At 35.1% G+C, this 20,701-nt stretch overlaps 1 protein-coding gene across 1 annotated transcript; it reads right to left on the bottom strand.

The window, feature by feature from the left end:
* Window positions 1-17,164: 17,164 nt before the first annotated feature.
* On the bottom strand, window positions 17,165-20,360 carry LOC18991634 (interferon-related developmental regulator 1). The gene is made up of 13 exons (XM_024153392.1): window positions 20,348-20,360; window positions 20,107-20,233; window positions 19,935-20,015; window positions 19,443-19,525; window positions 19,220-19,335; window positions 19,012-19,122; window positions 18,794-18,903; window positions 18,399-18,699; window positions 18,226-18,303; window positions 17,857-17,907; window positions 17,668-17,751; window positions 17,291-17,368; window positions 17,165-17,206 (listed from the first exon to the last, which is right to left on the bottom strand). The coding sequence occupies exons 1-13, from the start codon at window positions 20,358-20,360 to the stop codon at window positions 17,165-17,167; spliced, it is 1,275 nt and encodes a 424-aa protein (XP_024009160.1).
* Window positions 20,361-20,701: the final 341 nt, after the last annotated feature.

The raw sequence follows: 20,701 nt of genomic DNA, 5'->3' as shown, positions 1-20,701 counted from the left end.
AGACCTGTCTTATCGTGAGGGGTTAGACTCTTTGATTCAGGTTAAAATATAAGAAAGCATGATCCACATTAGTGATCATGGAATTGATATTATAGGTAGTAAAAGTTTATGTGTCAGGTCCACAGCAAGTTTCAGAATCTTTTACTTATGTGTTAATTTTACAATGAGTTTTGGCTTGAAAAAAAAACATTTTAATTCTATTTTTTAATTAAGTAATTATTTTTTATTGATTCTTTTTTATGATATATTAAAATAACTTTGAATTTTCCATTCTAAATTATTGCGGTTTGAATACGAGAATAATTAGCCTAATGAGAAGCCATGTCTTTCCAAATCATGAAACCAATAAACTGTGAATCATGGTGCATTAGTTAATAGGGTTCAGTCAGAATTTTCTCATGTTCAAAATACAAATCTGCTTTTAGTTGAATAAGAAACATACATATGTTTTTATACTTCCTAACTCCAACGAATTCAAAACTCAATAGTAAAGAAAAGCTGAATTCAATGAAAATTATCTCTATACCACATGCCCAAAAACATAGAAAAAAAAAGCAGTTTGATGTCAGATTTAAAAGTAAAAGTAGAGCAATTCAGAACGTTGAATGTATATATATTATATCAACATTAATTTGAAGAAAAAAAATGGTCTTATCATTATGCTCCGTTTCCTCCCAATACCACTAAAAACCATAATACCAATATCTAAATTTGTATTGGCCAATATGCATTTTCTGGGAAGTTCTGTTATTGAACAGCCCTAGAGAGAAAACAAAGGAGCGTAAGACCATCTCCAATGGTAAGCATTCTTAAAAGGTGTTTAATCATTTTTCTATTAGTTTCTTTGATATTTTTTGTTTAAGCACCCCGATATGTTTTTTTCAAATTTTCACTCTCCAATGAGAGATGCTTAAAATGAGGTGCTTAAAAAAAACAAATGATTTTGGTTTGTGTAATTTTAATCACTAAAACAGCTGTTGGTATAAACAAAGGAACATCATAATCAAGAGTCAAGACCAGGGAAAAAAAGATCATATACAATGCAATAAAGAAGGAAAACACAAAGAGTCTGACTTACTTCAAGAAACTGAATCTCTGGCGGTGAACCAGTTTCTCTTCATTCTCCTTTGAACTCTGAGTTATTGGCCTTTCACTGCATTTACGTTACACACAAAAACAATCATTAAAAAGACTGATAATTGCAAACAAGATATTTGTGTTAGATGGATAATTAACAAACCTTCTTTTCTCTGATAAAGCAATCTCCGTCGCTGTATCTACAGACTTTAGAGGGATTGTTTTCTCCAGAGACAATCTAAACACTGGTCTGTTCTTGGTTATCGATCTCCTCTCTTTCTTCTTGTCTCTAACAGAAAAATCCTCCATCATAAAGTCTTCCTCTTGCTTCTTCTCCTTGTCATCATCATCACCAATCAAACCAGTTTCCTTCTGTGAGTTTTCTTTTTCTTCCAATTCATTCACAACCAATGAATCATCCACAGCAACGACGGGCTTGTTATCCGGAACAACAACATTGATCTGAAGACTTTTCCTTTCGATCTCTTCGTCTTGTTGCAGGTTCAGCGGAGGCTGCGTTTCCGAAAACCAAAATATGAATCAGCTCATTTGTATAACAAGCTCTTATGTATACAATCAAAACCAAGCTCTTATGTATACAATCAAAATATGAAACAGTTTCGAATGAGGAGAGATCGCAGAAGAATATCGAAGAGATGAATTGAAAATGAAGAGAGAAGAAATAATGTCCAAGGAGAAAAAGAAATAAAAGGAAAAAAAATTTATGTCTCAACCAATCAGGTTCGACCACGACAAGGGTGCTCAGGGGTGCTTAAATTGCTTAGGGAAACACCGCTTCTAAAGAAATTTAACATTAAATCTTAAAAATGAGTAGTTATAGTGTTTCCTCAAGTTTAGGTACATAGGACTTGTAAAATGAGTGCAGGAAGTATCTTGAGCCTTAACTAGGCTTCTGAGGTTTGGACCAAGTTCCACCACGAGTGAGGGAGGCTGAGCCGTGGTGGAGAGAAGCTTTGCCGCGGGAGAGAGCTTTTGTCCTTGACTGAACTGTGTTGATTGGACTTCAGTGCATTGATGATATCTAGAAATCTAACCGTTGGATTGCATAGATTCCAAATATGTTAGAAAGCTGGTTGTCTCCTCTATAATTTCTCCAACTTTGGGGATAATGAGACGGTGAGAAAGTTTTCTTTGGTTGCCAAACTTCTGACGGCCTGAATTTATCCAAAAGTGTATTTTTGCTCCAAAGTGCACTCCAAAACTCCAAGTTTCCTGAGAAGCTTTTTAAAACTCCAAAACATGGAAATACTTATAAAACCTTTAAAACTGCGTGAAAACACTTGCATAAGAGTTTGAAAGTAATCCATAAAAGTGTGATCAAAATCAGGTGTTATCAACTCCCCCAGACTTAAACCTTTGTTTGTCCTTAAGCAAAACAAAAGATCTAACACTAGAAAAGTGGTTTGAAAATCGCAGGAACTAACAAAATCTCAGAGACCATGCTTCTAACCTAAAGTGAATCATTATGCTCAGATCAGGTATAGTCTAGAAAATTCTCACCAAAATACAGGCATAACTAGTTTGTTGATCCGTAATGCGAAAGTCTACATACTTAGACCTATCTTACAGTCAACTAGCTCTTAACATTCATTCAAAAGTTCCAGTGGTTCTCATCAAAAAGAGTTTAGTAAGGCAATCAAGGCTATGTATTCAAAATGGCTTTTTAAGGGGTGAGGTTTTTAGTGTTTAAGGTTACCTTTCCTGGAGATATAGGATATTATGCAAAACATCAAGAGAGGATGGAGCTGTTGATATCTATAGTTTCCAGTTACATTCTTCTTGCCTTAAGATTTCTGATCTATCCTTCCTTCAGGTTCTTCCCATTACTCCCCCAAACTAAGATTTTCGTCCAGGTTTTAAAACCAATACTCCACATATGAATACTTGTAGCCCTTGCTCCAAATAATTTCGGCCATCCTAGACTCTTTTAGGCTTTTGGTTTCCTTTCCTTTTATTCTTTTTCTCTTTTTTGATTTTTTTTTTTTTGAAAGGAGAGACCACCTTTTTACATAGAGTCTTAGGAAGCACGAAATTTACCTTTATGATTGAGCTTTTTGAGGCATCATTGACCTTTGACAGATTCTTGATGCTCCACTTTCCCAAAATCCTTCAGTCTTTCTCTTGAGTGACTGAAAACTATGTTGTTCCTCCCTCTCCGACATTTTTGAACATATCTGTCAACACAAACTAAAGAGAGAATGCATGAAGTTTGAACATAAAGGTTTGGGTAAAGGGTGTCGTACCAGCTAAAGATGAACTGGTCATCTAGTATAACAAAGAGTGGTGGCAATGAGGTAAAGATATCCTAGATGTATATCATAATGTCTGCCTAAAACCAATGATGAGAAAATTAGATGTCAAGATTAAGTTCAAGTAAAATGAGCTAGTATATCCTGTCAGAAATATCTCCATGAATAGAAATTTTCTAGTGGGAATTCGTAGTGCAAGTACTCTAGATACCGCCTAGTCTAATACTAACCACAAAAAGAACTATCATGTAAAGTCTAGAAGCACATGGGTCTTACTCATCATAGTTTTATGTCAAACATTCCTGAAAAACACTCAAGGTCTTTTAATAAGCATAGAAAAAATTTAAATATTGTAGAAAACGATAAGAAACAAAGAAAATAAATCAGTACAGATAAACATCTTCCCCCAGACTTAAACCACACTATCTCCAGTGTGAAAAAGTTGGTGAGAAGATGCTAAATAAAAGCAAAAGAGTCTAAAAAAAAAGAAAATAATTGAACCATGGGTATGGTGAGGTGATGGATAAGCGCATATGTCTCATGGCTGTCGTCTGTCTCTGTGGCAGAGGAGTCATCATCAAACCTGTGGCTCTTCTTCATGCGCCTGTTGATCCTCTCCTGCTGGTCAAGCTTCTTCTTCAAAGCTGAAAAGTCTGCATCGCTCCTAGTGGGTGTTCTGGTGTGGGAGGAACTGGCTCGGGATGATGATGGTGCAGGCTGAAGTCTCCTGCTGTTTGTAGCTACCTATCTCTTGGCTTTTGCAGCCATAAATTGCTTCATGTTCAAAGGAAGGAGTGGCATAGATGGTAGGAAATCGCAAGTCTCTGGTCTCTATCCTGGGTCTGCTCCATCTCAAATTCGGGGCACTGAATCTGATGGTAGGAGAACCCTGTACTCAGAGGTACTAGTGCAGACCTTGTAAGCAAATACAATGGGATCCATCTTGGCCCTGGAAATAGTCCTGTCTCTGGAGAACTGGGAGAGATCGAACCAATCCTCCCTAAGAGGCGTCTCGGCTGAAAAATCAACTCTTGCTGTTACCATAAGCAAAGTAATGATGTTCCCAAAGGCTGGTGAGAATTCCTGACACTCAGAGGTAAGCATCTCATGCTTAACCTTCACTAAGTTCTTGCCAATGATGCAAGCAAAGCAAAAGAACCTTGGATGATCTGTGAAAGGTAGCTGAAGTGTCACCAGCTCTGGTTTGAGCACATTCGCCTGGTTGGCTCTGGAAAACATGGTGTGTGCCAGAAACTTGTGCACATATCGAACAGCAGGGTGAGAGAGAAATGAGGCTTTAGATCTTCCTTTGTCATAAATTCCATGACCCATCAATCTCCATAGATCATCATCTAGATCTTTCTCCAAAGCAATCTCGTCACAATATGGCAGCTTCAAAGCATCACACACCTCTAAAATGGTAAGAGAGTAGAGATGTCCACCAATAGAGAAGGATAATGTGCCATCTAGAGCTCTAAAAGTAGCTCTCTTTTTGTAGCACAAGGTCGCAGATGCAAGGAACTCTCTGGTGTGGTTCTCATAAGTTGGAAAACTCTGCTCCATAAATGATCTTATTCCAAGCTTATCAAGATACCATATCACATCCTCTCTGATTCTAAGCATTTCAAGAGTAGAGTAATTGATTGCTGGAGTTGGCTTGATCTTCAGCTTCTCAAGCTGCTCCAAGTAGTTGATGTCTGGATCAATGGCTTTACCAACAAACTTCACCTTCGGTCTAGTGGAAGACTTAGCTTTCCGAGGTACAGATTTTTGAGCGGGGGCCCTCTCAATCTCTCATGAAAATATTATTTTCTGCGCAGATATGAAGGAGAAAAAAGTTTCATCATCACTCTGCTGCGTCTTGTTCAATGTGTCATATGTCTCATGGGAATGTGGATTCTTTGCATGAGGACTCTTCTTAGTTCAAAAGAGACGAGCTCGGGAGAGTTCTATGGCCTGCAAAACAAAATTCTCAAAATAGAGAATGAGTGAAGCTGCTTTTGAATCGATTTTTATAAGCAAAGATGTTCATACAGCTATCACAAACACATTCAAATGACAAACAAATTGTAATTGCATCAAACATTGCAAAATCTGGGAGTTCCTGGTCGAATTCGATATAGTGATGTTCCACATATGAGATTTCCAAAGCAAGATGATGTTAATGCTCATTCATATGTAATTTAATCATTTTATCTATCAACAGAAACCAAACAATCCAGATTTTCTAATGCTAAATCAAACAGTTCTTCAAATTTTGATTTTCTCAAGTATTAAAATCTTAAATTTTTGAAAATTTCAAATCTATACGTCCAGGTGTTAAATCATGCAATTAAACTACCCAGAAGTCTAGTCTTGAGCTCAAAGACAGTTTCCAATCATCTTAAGGTGAATTCTTACTCATTCTAAAAAAACCTTAATTTAGAGTTCATAAGAAAAAGTGAGAAATTTGGATTCATACCTTAATAAGAGTGTGATGTGATTAGAGATTTGGAATCTCTTTCGAAAAAGAGTGAGACAGGTTCAAAAATTTGAAAGAAAGAAGAACATAGAAACGGTCGGTTTTGGAAATGTTCTTATGTCGATAAAGTAAAATCATATTTGATTAATGGGTTAAGGGAGTTACCTGTAGGCATCTAGATCATGGTGAGGAGACTTTGATTCCAGGTGGAGCTGTTGGGAGATTCAAGGGCATACAAGTTAATAGTGTGTTCTTGAATCTAGGAAACAAGTTGAGAGTACAAGGTTCAGGTTTAGGGATTTACCTGAGGTCATCTAAGTAGCTGAAGAACATGGGCTGTTCATCGGGAGAAGCTGCAAAGAAGATGAAATTGAGACTACAGTTAGTTTCAGGTGGAGTTTCTGCAAAGTGATTCCTGAAGAAGTTGATTCAAAGCTCAGTGCACATGAGATGAATTAACAGGTCGACAAGGATGAATCACAAGGATAACTCATAAAGTTCAAGTTTGGATTTCACAGTCTCGGAAATATCAGTTGATAGACAAAGCAAAGACGAGATGATGCAGGTTAGGAGGGTTACCTGATGTCATCCCAAACAGCAGAGAAGACGAAGCAGTTCGTCGGAGAAGCTGGCAAAGGGGAAGCGTTGAAATTTTTTTTTTGACGTGGACTGGAAATCTCAGAAAGGGTCAATTTAAAATCATCACAGGAAGGAGATGAAGAGGCGATTGAAGATACCTGAGTTTACAGAGGAAATTGCGACATAGGAATCGCAGGAGATCAATTTTTTTCTGGTTTGAGAAAATTTGCATCTAGTTTCACTATCGGGAAAACATCAAAGAGGAATTGAGGCTTTGGGGCTTGAATGTTGATGCGTGAGAGTAGCTGCGGCTACTAGATAAAAGTCGACGGTGAAGTCATCACCGGAAATGGCAAATCCATACTGGATTGTCTTTTGACATCGCGATCGATCGAGAGGACATTGGGGAGTTGGCGACAAAGCTCGAAATTGGTTGAGCCCAAAGGTGTCGCAAGCTTCAGAGTTTGTCAGAAGTGGTCGAGGTTTGAGAGTTCGCCGGAGTTGCAGGGAGTCGCTGGAAATGCGTCTGAGTTGAAATCGGAAGGAGAGAAAATTGTTTTTTCTCTTATTGTCAAGACAGGAACGATGAAGCAAAAGGTGGAGATTATTGGGCTTGTTTGCTTCATATGGCCTAATTGGTTTAAATCAGAAATTGGGTTTGTTCAAGCCCTATACCAAAGAAGCTTTTTTGGTTTCGTGGTACATGGAGAACGAGATTATGAAGTTAAACAAGTCGGCTACGTATTGCTATAAAAGAAGAAAAGACTTTGAAGCAGAACCCTAACACAGAAAAAGAAAACACAAGTCGTGAGTACAAGTTGGAGATAGAGAGAGAGAGCAATTTAGAGAAGAGAGAAAAGGGAATCCAAGAGAGCACCAAAGAAAGTTCGTGTCTTCTTTGTGTTGTGATTTAAGTCTTCTTCTTTTATTGTTCTAATCTATTACTTGTATCTGAAACACAAAGAGAGTGCCGGTTAGTGCATTTGTGTATTCTTTGATTGATAGTAGAGGTTGTGGGAGACGGTTCCCACCCCACGTAGCGCTTCGAGGTCGTGAACTGGATGATCAAACTTTTGTGTTCTTCAAGTTTCTAATTCACCTAATAGATCCTAAGATCTAAGCAATCAGGAGAAGTTAAAAATCCTTACACTTTGCTATAGCCGTCTGGGATGCATGAATGCTCATCATCGAAGGTCTTCACCAAATACGCACCTGCTGATCTTTCATACAAGCAATAGATTCTGAATTCACATTCTTTTTTTTTTTCTTCTGCAGCATCTTCTCTATCATCACTAACGGCTACAACCTGAAGTGCATTATCACGAGCATTAACTTCTTCATCATTATCATCATCAGCTTTACCAGCGACTCCACATTTCACTTGACATTTTTCAGATCCCCATTTTCTGAACTTCACATTTCTTCCTTTAGTCAGAGCATAGTCAACCACAGCTTCTTTGAACTCAGATATATTATCAAATATCTGACCCAATCTAATATCTCCACTGCTCTTCTTGCACCTTAGATATCGTCAGCCATTACCCTCATCATCAGAATTTTATGGATTTTTCTCGGAGTTGTCATGCTCTTCTTCATCAACAAATCCATTGAGATTATCCTCAACTCGTGCATCTTCTTCAAGAATCTCACCACCACTATTATCATCTGCTTCATCACCACCTGTATTACAATTACCACCAGCATCTCCATCGTCTTCTTTTTCCATAAATATTTCATCGTTTTTTGTCCACATTACAGTTTGAACCATTTTCTGAAACATTGCATCTCCATTACACATCAGCTTATGCTCACTAAGCTCCTCAAAAAGAAGTTTATACCAAATCCTTTGTCCATACAAAGAGATCCTGAGTGCATCCGGCAAGTTTGTAAAGAGTGTTTGTGGAGGAATCACAAGTGTATGAATATCTCCTCCTTTATAGGAAAGTACATTACCCTCTCTCGTTTCAAACATCCCATTGTAATAAATCGTGAAAGTTGCATCATTTGAATCACTGAAATAACAAAAAAAAATGGTTACTTTTAAAATTAACATCTGTCGAACACTTGGTGGGCATATATACATTTGGTTGTACTCATCTTCAAATCAGATGTAATAAGAACAAAGTGAGAATATTACCTCATTATGCAACTTGATCGAGAGACCAACGCCGACCTCTCCACAACACCCCAACACCTTTGAAATTAGGTTAGATGAGCAAATATTTCCCTGAATTTCGCAGTCTTTGAATTCATCAAGCTGAAAACATTAAATCTGAGAGAGCTACGACATCGTTTTGTCTAGTTTTACAAATTATAAGCTATCACAAAACAATGTTGTTGCAGACGTGGAATCCACGTGTATAAGCCCTAACAGAACATTAACTATTTAACGGCATATGTATGAGAAGGCACAAAAATAAAACGGAGTTGACTAACGGCATACAATGTCAGCTCAGATTTACAGTGTTGACTCAAATTTTCCGTTGACGGTTTAATGGAGTTTACTAACGGAAATTGAATTAATGTATAAGTTTTGGCCAAAAAAAATTGTACAGGTTTTGATGTTCATATATTTTATTGTTCGCATTTGAATTAGGACACCAAAATTGTTTAGGTACTAATCGATACGAGTTGTTAACGTTGATATACTAATTGGCTTTTTTCCTTGAATTAGGACATCAAAATTGTTTGGATACTAATCGGTACCAGTTGTTAATGTTGAGGTACTAATCGGCCTTTTTCCCTACTGATTAGTATCCAAACAATTTTGATGTCCTAATTCATACCCAAACAATAAAATATTTGAATATCAAAACATATACAATTTCTTTTTGGCCAAAACATACATTAATTCAATTTCCATTAGTCAAATCCGTTAAACTGTCAACCGAAATCCGAGTCAACACTGTAAATATGAACTGGCATTGTAAATTAAAACGACGTTGTTTTGGTAAGTTTTGAAAATTTAAAAATATCACCCATCATAAAGCTCAAACCCACAAACTCGAAGCCAACAAGCGTTGAACTTTACCAACTGAACTGAAGGAACTTTGTTGACTATAGTTATCAATTATTGTTTATAAACACGACTCTTTTCCTTTACCTTCTTTGAGGTTTTCTACAACAGGTTTTGATTTGTTAAAATCGCCACCAAAGCTCTCGTTGAGGAATTTTACAAAAAATTGAAAACAACAAGCGATACAGAGCCGATTAGTTTCTCTACAGAATATACACAAACACATCGCAGGCATAGGCTAAGAAAGAAGAATTTTACGACAAAGAAACAAATTTTTAACAGGAAAAGTCAATGAGAAAAAGAAAGCATAATTGGACAGGATCCAGATTCCTAAAAGTAAAAACAAGAAAACAAAAACTTGAAACTGAGACCAAATCACACCCAAAAATTTGTCATCTTCTTCATCGAAATCAAATCGAAAATACAAAAGAAAAAATAGAAGAGAAAAACCTGTGAGTATAAAAAATATATTTGTTGTGTCTTAACGTGTATCGAAGCTTTGAGTTTGTGGATTTGAGCTCTATGATGGGTGATATTTTTAATTTTTCAAAACTTATTAAAACGACGTCGTTTTAATTTACGATATCAGCTCAGATTTACAATGTTGGCTTGGATTTTCCCTTGACGATTTAACGGAGTTGACTAATGGAAATTGAGTTAATGTATGTTTTGGCAAAAAAAATTGTACAGGTTTTGATATTCAAATATTTTATTGTTTGGGTATGAATGAGGACATCAAAATTATTTGGGTACCAATCAGTACCAGTTGTTAACGTTGAGGTACTAATTGGCTTTTTCTCCTAATCGGTACCAGTTGTTAATGTTGAGGTACTAATCGGCATTTTTTCCGGAAGAATGAAAGGTTTACTCAGAGAAGAAGGAAAAAACATTTCTTCCAATTGTTGTATCCAGTCACAAGAAGACACCTGGCAGGAAGAAATCGTCTCTTTAAGTTTTAAAACAAGAGACGGTTCTTAGCAAAAAGTGGATCATCTTATTGATTTATTAGGATATAATCATAAGAAACCCTTAGTGATAATCATAGAAAATTAATAAGTTTATAGAATTATTAAGAGAATGTGAAAAATGAGAAGGAAATTATAACCAAAAAGATTAATGGTCTTCATCACACTATACATTGAAGTGGGGAAGATCTGTAGGTCGGTAACACCGGGGCTTGAGTCACATATGGACTAGATTTGTTTATCACGGACAAACAATAATCAAGGAAAAACATAAGGATGTATGTATTAAATTACAAAGATCTGAATTCGAAAAATGTTTTTCCATGGCCTCGAACTTATAATACTTATACCAAATCCAACAAAAACTAATCTCAATGGGGTAAGATAAATATCAATTTATAGATTTTTATAACGTCCTCCGATTAGTAAGATTTTTCAATATCCAAATAATAACATATGTACACAATGCATACAAAAATCCAAAAGTTACAAACCCTTACAAAATAATGAATACCTGAGCATCATCACATATACGGGTTTTCTAAATCCAGATTCGAAATTTTATTTTAAAGATACGAATATTTGGATCCGATCCGGATTTTTTTCATATATTGGTGTAAAATGGCACCAAAATAAACTTTATTTTAATAAACTTGAGTATTTTTAAAGTGAGTTATAGTAAATATGGTTTAATGTTTATAAAAATTAATTTAAAAAGATTTATACAAAAATTTAAAGAAAGGATATGTGCAAGCAATGCATGACATGTGTGAGTTTTCTTTGTTTACAGGTTTGTACGAATTGGGAATTTTTTTCTCTGAAGTATAATAGGATTTATAAAAAAACATGAGGCTCAGTGGGAATGATGCAAATGATCTAAGTTCTTTTTCAAAGTGGATTTTGGAAATTGGTGGTGGAAGGATCAATAAGCCTAATAATGATGAGACAAAGATAGGTACTCCTAAATATTTCTTCATATATGATTGATATTAGAGAGTCTAATGTGTTTGATATTAAGTTAATGCTTGCTTATGTATATAAATTTTCTTATTATAAAATATTTTTCCATTATTTGATTCACATGGTACACTAGTCACGGAGAACAGATAAATCATTTTGCAACTAAATTATTTTGCAAGAAGTAATTAGAAATGAAATTATTGATTGAATTTTAATTAAAAAAATCAATCAAGAGTTTAAAAGTATTGAAATATTTTAATTTTAATTCAAATTTGGATCTGGTTAAAGATTGCATTAATAAATAGATTGCACAATTTTTAATAAATGAATATTAATTTTAAATTCTCGCTTCAACAATAGTCTGAATTAAACTTTTAATTTTAGACTTGAGTCTTATGGGTTGGAATGATAGTACATGCGATCATAGCTATGAAAACCCCACCAAAGTTAACCTAGGTATCTCGCTATAGTAGAAGGAGTAAAAGAGATGTCTATCTCGCAGATTTGGATTAGTTCAGGAGAATATAACACTATAATTTGATTAATATAACACTTATTTTGTGTTTACATAAAAAATATGTGTAAAAACTAAGAAACAAATTGTAAGAAATATTAATATTAAGCAAAAATATAAGCAAAATATAAGTAAAAAATAAGTAAAACATAAGAAGAAAAAAAAAAGAAAAGCAAGGTTTTACTTGACAAAGACATGACTCCAAAGATCTTAGATTTCAGGATGGCTATGATATTTGCAAGAGATGAGACAGAGGCTAACACAAGTAAATTGGCCGGAACTCTGTAAGCAAACTATCACCTTTTCAAGTATTTGTCATTGACATGAACGTGAGAAAATATTGTAGCTCATGTTGAGTGTTATTTCCATTTTGTAGTGAATATGTGTCCCCAGAGTATGCCAAGTGTGGAATCATCTCGACGAAATCAGATGTTTCCAGCTTTGTGGTATTGGCACTGTAGATTCTAAGCGGAAAGAAGAACAGAGACCTTGACATAACCAGCCATGTAAGCTCTATTTCTCTCAGATTTTATCTTATATTGCTTTCAAAACTGATGGTAAGTAAAAATAGGATGCATCAATCTTTGTTAACAGGTGTGGAATAATTGGGAGGAAGGAAAAGGTCTAAATAGAGCCCTCAATCAGAGATTTTCCTTCATCATCATCACCATTGCAGGAACAAGTCCTGAGATGCATACAAGTTGGTTTTGTATGTGTCCAAGAGTATGCATTGGACAGACCTACAATGTCTTTGGTTATGATGATGCTCGAAGACGAAACAGTGGCAATTCATCAGCCTAAAAAGCCCGGTTTTTATGTCACAAGAAGTCGTTGTCGTCGGCCAAACCTCGAATCTGAGCTGGTGAACCAAGTCCAACCCATACAGTAAAAACTCTATAAGAGACTCGCATATTTTATTAATTTAAAGAATTATTAATTTATAAAGAAATTAATTAGTTCAAAATATAAATTTGGGACTAAAAAAATATTAATTTATCAAATATTAAATTATAGAGTTTCTACTGTATATCTGATATAGAGCCTCTGTAATGTGATGGCCAGACCGTACTGATCCAAAAAGTATATAGCGATGAACTAATGATTTTTAAATGTCTTTCCAAATCCTATGTTATTATTGATTATGGAATTTGATGCCTCGTATCTATATAACAAAAGAGGTTTCTCATGTTGATCTAATAAGTTTGTACGGTACTATAAGAAACAATAAAATATGATATTTAATTAAAAAAATATGATTAAATGTCTTTCTGCAGCCGAAACTCATTGTAGAGCTAACACATAAGCAAAAGATTATGAAACTCGCTGTGGAGATGGCACATAAGTTTTTCACTACACAAATAAGTATATAGATATATAGTTTGTATCCTCATTCAAATAACACATCAGTCCAATGAACTAAAAAAAGACAACAATAATATTTATAGTCTGCATCATGTCTTCAAACATTAAAATGCAAGAAAATCTAACAAACAAATATACTCAACAATAGAGAATAAAAAACAAATATATTTTCTAATTAAGTATCATTTTTCTATTAGTTCTTATCGGATGATGTGTTAAAATAACTTAAAATATACCGCTCTAAATTATTGTGGTTTAATACTTCATTTCATTATCAATCAAAATATTTTTCAAAATTAATAAAACCGATATTTAGTCAAATCTAACAAAAAAGTAAAAATCAATAAATAGAATGTATAATGGAATGACAGAATATGTGATGTGTAGATTAGGGTTTTTGATTTCAAATGTTTTAATATAAATATGTACACGACTTCTCTCTAATTCTCTCAATCCTTCTAAATTGTTTAACCTTAGAATAAATTGGTACTGTACTTCAAATCATTATGTTTTTGTTCTATAATTATTATGAATATATATATATATATAGTTTGTATCCTTATTCAAAAAACATATCAGCCCAATGGACCAATAAAAGACAACAATAATATTTATAGTCTGCATCATGTCTTCAAAAATTAAAATGCAAGGAAATCTAACAAACAAATATACTCAACAATAGAGAATAAAAAAACAATTGAATCCAAGCTACTATTAAATTTTCAAACAATTAAATAAAAAATTATATCAGCCCGCATAAAATGCGGGCAAATTTACTAGTTTTTGATATAAGAGGTTTTTTTTGTCTCGATTCTCGATGCTCTATAACATTATTCTTGACAGCTTGAAATATCCAATTTCTTACGAGATTAGTTTACGTATCATCGTGAAAACAAAGTAAGAGAATACGAGAGAGGTTTATAAAATATGAAAACCCAACAGAGTGATAAAGCTCACACGAAACCTGTAAATGAGAGAAGTCACACTCAAAAATACAACAAATCAACAACACCTATTCCTCACTCTAGATTTGCTAATAAATCGTACTTGTTCAGCATAGGGATTGTTGTCGGCTCCTTCTTCTTGAAAGATGGAGCAGAGTTCCAGATTTTTTGTGGTTTTGGTAGTTTTGGCCTTTTCCTAATGATATTTAGGCCTTGCCTTGACTTGAGTTACTTTGCATCGATAACATTAAGATCTTCTACATAGTCTACATAGGCAACAACTCTATGACAATTCCAATCACACGCTTCATAGTATTCTCTAAAACCTTGGATTTCAACATGTTGGAGTGTGTTCCCTTCCCGGTTGTAGTAAAAACATAAAACAGTTTTGATGCATAACCATTCGACAAAACAATCTCACCCGTAGCTGTCACTCCAACGATGGAAACATTTTTTTATTGCTAAATCAAACAAGGGTAACACTGCGGTCAACGAGTTCATTAGCCAAAAAATCGTAGACATGTTTCGACCATTCTTGTTTCTCGGCATCCTCTAGAACCCAAACACACAACTCACCCAACTCAACGGTATTGCCATCTTCTTCATAATCCCATTTTACCATACCTAATCCCATTTTACCCACCCAACTCAACTGGAGCATTTGATCTTCCTCCAACTCATTTTTCTCGTTCCCAATGTCAAAATGTCCACGTTGTGCTTTAATGCCAAAATTTCATCATCATCACCCAAAAAACGTGGACAAGCCAAAAACAATACCTTGAATTTCTTGTCGATCGGATCAAACCCTAAAAATATTCTTGACCACTCGTCTGTTCTCCGTTTAGGCAAGCTCGCATATTGTCTTGTTCTAGGGTTAAATATCTAATAGGCCCGTGAATGTGTATATGAGAAGGAGATTAACAAATACAAGGGAGCAAACAGAAGATTGAGGTTAGCTGGCACGTGGAGGAAGCGCGTGAAGTGCGAGTGGTGAAGCTAACTAGTATAAATATAGAAGCTGTTACAATCATACGTATGCATTCTGTTATTTTCTAGAGCATATGAGCTCAAGTATTCTGTATTCAGTTACATGCGTCATGAGTTTGTAATCTGTATATGGAATAACTCTGTATTTCTTCTTCTACATTTCAATACACAAGAAAGTTACATTAAAAACCTATCAATATCACAGGGACTGCTTCTCCGTCCTTTCTTTGTGTATAAACATAGTAGAGAAATATATCAAACCAGAGATAAGGCCACAAAAGTCTAGAGGCGATACGTCTTCAGAGAACTTAACATGTAAATCGGCATATAGTGTAAGAAACGACGACTTCTTCCCATATGGATTCTTAAGCTGAGGCGACGAGAAAATGCTCCACTCATCGTCTCGTTCGAGGGCAAATAAGAGACGTGGATGAGCACGTGACCATGTCAAGAACAACTCGGTGAAACATGGACGGTACAACGTGGAACCCCGTAGCGCACACGCAATGAAACCTTGCGATGGACTTTGCAGGCAATCTCGATGATATCTCCATAATGAGATCAATAGGGATGTAATCTGAAATCCCTCCTCTTCTATTCATGATCGATCTTGAGGGAGAGAGTCAGTGAGGTACACAGAGTGCAAAGCAAATCATTCGAAGAGACTCTAACCATAAATATATACGGTATAGAGTCGGTGATAACCTAAGCCACATCAAAATCTCGGTACAAGGTAAAACCAATAAATACCAGTACCGGTGTGGAAGAGATTGAATCGTTTGGTCTGGGTTTCTCCGGTTACGATTTTTTTTTCTTCTAATGCGTTTCAGTTTGGTTTGAATGTTTTTTTTTCGAAAAAAAGTTTGGTTTGAATGTTAAAGTCTTCATCTCTATAAAAGTGACAAGCATGATAGTTTCAAGCAACAAACTAAAAATATGTGACTCTTTCTTTTCCAAACGCTCTTGCTGAACAAAAATTTGAATCAAGTATGAGAATAAACTTAAGCCTCAAACATAATCTATAGCCAACCAATAAGATGTTGGAACTCGTTTTGACAAGATTTTTTTTTTTTTTTTGCTACCTTTCGTTTTGACAAGATGGTTTAAGACCATATTCCGATATCGTTTTTGGGCAATTCAGTTGTCCGAATTACCGGATATCAGAATCGTTGGATTCTTTGGTTCATGATTTTTTGAATTACTGGTCAACCAAACATTTTAATTCAATATTGATTGTCTTTCTTTATTCACTTTGACTGAGATCCAATTTGAATTACATAAGTTACGTAAATTATCTTTCTCATTCTCAGAGATTGAACAAAAGCAAACAAAACAACATCTGGAAAGAGAGTCTCGCCTCCACACAAATCCCTCTACTTCAAGTTGCATATTTGGTATCTATTTTTTTGTAATTTTTATTCCTCTTTTACATAATATGCGGCTATTATAGAAATTCGGGTTTTACACAAGAATTAATATTAGTAATTAAGTAGCATTTATAACTTCATCCAAGGCATCTATCTATAAGTCCTTTAGAGTTATTGACTATAGAGTGGCCTACAGAGCTTTGAATAAGATTTTTTGATGCTTGAAAATCGTTTGCTGGGTTTGATATCGAGTGGATTTTTGTTAAGATTAAAATTTGTAAGTTTTTTTTTTTTTGGGTTTTTGTACAGATTACCTTCAGTAACGAATATGATTTTCATAAATCATCTAGAATAAATAAATTAGGTTCAGTTTTTTACAGTTGGAATTTAGCCGAACTTGGTTGGAGACATAAATGAAAGTAAATTGTTATCTTCTGTATAACTTGGTTGGAGACAGAAAAAATTGTTATATTCACAATTTAATTTAGTACAATTGGTCAATGGCTCTCTAATAGCAACTGTTGTATCATATGAATAGCACTCGACAGTAAAAGAGACTGTGATATAGAAAACTCTAATGAAGGGACCAATAATGAAACAGCAAAAGTGATTCTATGGTCAGATGAGTTTGCAGAGATACAAAATCATTGTAAAGCCATCATTCATTGCTCCACAGTCGCTGTGTAGTACCCAACGTTCATATTCTGCAACCATAGTTGGAAAAAAACGCATTATATTTTCTGCACAACAAAATGTCCCAGAGAAGACAATCAACCATGATATAATACCTTAGCTAACATCCTCTCCATGTTGAGGAGTTGTGTCCTTGCTTTGTTGCAAGCTGAGTTTGGCAATTTAAACAACCTCTGCAACAAATAGTAGCAAATAATGGGATGAGAAGACAAGGACGCAAGGATGCAATGTCCCAGAGAAGACAATCAACCATGATATAATACCTTAGCTAACATCCTCTCCATGTTGAGGAGTCCCGTCTTTATTTTGTTGCGAGCTGAGTTTGGCAATTTAAACAATCTCTGCAACAAATAGTAGCAAATAATGGGATGATAGAACATAAAAACAAACGATCACTGTCAAAAACCGGATAATAATCTCTGCCTAAACAACTAAAGGAACAAAGGGGAATGCGAGTCACACACAAACAAACCTTTTCGCTTTTCTTTTCAAGTGTCCACCCTCGACCAATCTTCTTTGGAGTGAAATTAAACACATCATGGAGGAATTCATTCTCCTGTTTGCAAAATTGAATGGAACAGCCAAAGCGTCAGCTATTAAGAAGAAGAAACCCTAAGAGAGAGTAAAAACTTGGAAAGCAAGGCAAATAAGAAAAACAGACCTGCATATGCTTGTTAAAGCCAACCCCAAAGAAATGCTTCAAAAAATTCAACTGTTGAAAAAATCAACATGTAACTATTAGAACCAGTCACAAGAAAAACCAGACCAAAAAAATATGTTGGGAATTAAGTCGAATCGAACTAGAAGAAATTCGAAAATAATAGAAAAACATGAATTAAGGTGATTGACTCTTTAGGGTTTCTTTATTATCATGTGAATGAATAATACAAACCCTGAAGACCCGTATTTATTAGCTGTAAAATCCGATTCCTAATCCTGATTGTACATTCCTATGCTCGCTTAGTAAGTACCCTATAGCATACTTTATCATATTTTGTCACCTTAAAAACTTATAAAGATTGAGAGAAACCTGTATCATCTGATGCCACGTTGAGGTCTGTAAAGAGTCCCCTCCGACCTTTGTAGAGGTTTCAGGTGCGTATCCACGCTAATCATAAATAAAACAAATCATAAATAAAAATCAGTAACCAAACATAAAACCTCATGAGTAGCATATATCAAAGAAAAGATGAAGGTATATACCTCAAGAAATTCAACAAGATCTCTGAACAAATTTCGTTGGGTCTTGAGATCTTTCTTAACGGAACCTTTACCAACTGCCTCTGAAGAGAGGTCTCTAGCTTGATTAGTGACTTTAGATTTCAAGCCATGCATGTGAATCAAAGCCTCTTGAGACACACTTCCTTCTTTCACTGATCCTTTGGCTTCGGCTGAGAACTTCTCTAGAGTTCTCAACTCAAATATAATAGCAAGCGCTTCACCAGCGGCTATACGTACAGATCGGTCATCCTTTTCCAATAGTGAGGAGAGATAAGTTACGATCCTACATACAATGACATTCAACAACTAATCAGGATTATAAATCCATTAGTAAGTGACACACTAGGTCAAATAACTGACTGATAAGCTCCACTTACTCTTGCCAAATTTTGGGACCTAGGGTCCATTGATCAACTGTTGTAAGCAGAAACGCCCAAGAAGAGACAACAGTAGTTATTACAGCAGGTGAAGGTTTGGTTGTAACAACCTACACAAAATTCCAGCTTACATGTGAGCCTATTATATACTTTAGCTTAAACAACCTACTTTCTTAATAAACCAAATTAGCAAAGTAATGACAGTTTCAGATGCAAACATTAGACCCTAGTTTGGGGTGAATCATTTGCCATATTATTTGCATAGATCTCTCCTTTTGCTCGTCATTGGTCCCACCAACAAAGGTTATGACCGCTAAACACTCTAGAATCTGCAAGGATATCACAAGCGTGATGAATCCAAAATGAATCTTATATAGAAACCTTTAACAGTATAACAAAGAAACTCGATTATATAATCATCCATACCGAAGTTATTTTCGTGGCTTCACGGGCAGATTTAAGGGCCTGAGAAAGAGGAGTGACAGATTCTTCCAGAATCTCTTGTGCTTGATCACCGAGTCCAACAGTCAATGCTAGCAGTCCTGGAAACACCACATTAACTGTTAGTATAGCTCACAAAAAAAAAAAAAAAAACTGCTGAAGATGATGCATATAAGTTGCCTTGTTACTCAGGGTACTAAGTACTAACCAATAGCATGTGATGCTAATGAGGTCTCCTTATTGGACCCTTTCTTGGTGCAATGTAAACACTGGTGCAACAAAGTTGCAAACCTGCATCGTTAAGAAGAAATTATTAGACAACAATCAAGTGATCAATACTGAACCATAATTCTGTATATATGATCAACTACACGCACTACTAAAAATCATGTGTATAGCTACGTATTAATCTGTGGTTATTTTGAAAATCCACGAAAAGACTATGAAAAAGCCATCAAAAAGTCACGGAAAATTAGCTATGAAGCTATAGTTACTGGAAAAAAAAAATATGTGGCTATAGCTTCATAATTAATTTTTATCTGTGGCTATTTTGGCTTTTTTGTTACTTTTCTGGAACTAACCACAGAAATTTTCTATCTAATTCCTAGCTATACACATAATCTTTAATAGTGACGGAAGTCTTAGATTTTTGAAGTGGAATGTTAAACTAAAGAAGGAAAATAGGGTATCAGATGGTTACTTATTTTCCACAAACTCATGCTGCAAGTCGTTGTTGAATGCATCAACAATGGAGGCTAAAGCTTGCTCTCTCGTTGAACTCCTACGCATCCAGAAAAGAATCCAAACACTATTAGTTTCACATCAAACTCAAGCAAAAGCATAATAAAAACCCAACAACAAAAGAAACCTACCTTTTCTCAAACAGAGCATCAAGGGATTGATCCAACATAACATCTTTGTGAACGTGAACTTCATCCATGCTAATTGTATCATCGTCATTATCAAACAAATCCATCGGAACGTTCTTACGCTGAGATTCTGCAATATTTTCCAGCAAAAATTGAATCTTTAGTTCCATGTATCAAACGAAAAATCAACTTCCCAACCACACTAAGAAACCAAACAATCTTTAAGATTTCAAAAGAAGCTTACTCGTCCTCTCCATCGTTTCTTATATCAAAAATTCAAATCCAAATCAACGATCTGATCCGAGTGGAAGAAGTTATAAAGTTCTGAGTTTTTCTCTTAAGGTTTATTATTGATTCTCAAAAGCAAGCGTGTGTGTCTCCTGAAAACTGTAGAAGATATATAAAGAGAATTTTCTCTGAAGGTTCCTAATGAAGCTAGAAAAACAAAACTAGGGGAAAAGGAAAACACTTTTAACAGGGCAAAACGAAAAAGGAAAAAAGGAAATAACTATATAAAATTCTCAGAATTATCTTGTTAATCTGATCTAAGATAATATCAAAATTCTCAGAATTATCTTGCTAATCTGATCTAATCTAA

This window comes from Eutrema salsugineum, unplaced genomic scaffold (genome assembly GCF_000478725.1).
Source record: "Eutrema salsugineum unplaced genomic scaffold, Eutsalg1_0 scaffold_5, whole genome shotgun sequence".
In the NCBI taxonomy this organism is placed as follows: Eukaryota; Viridiplantae; Streptophyta; class Magnoliopsida; order Brassicales; family Brassicaceae; genus Eutrema; species Eutrema salsugineum.
The sequence above is the reverse complement of the archived record's forward strand: the minus strand, read 5'-3'. Positions and strand labels throughout refer to the sequence as shown.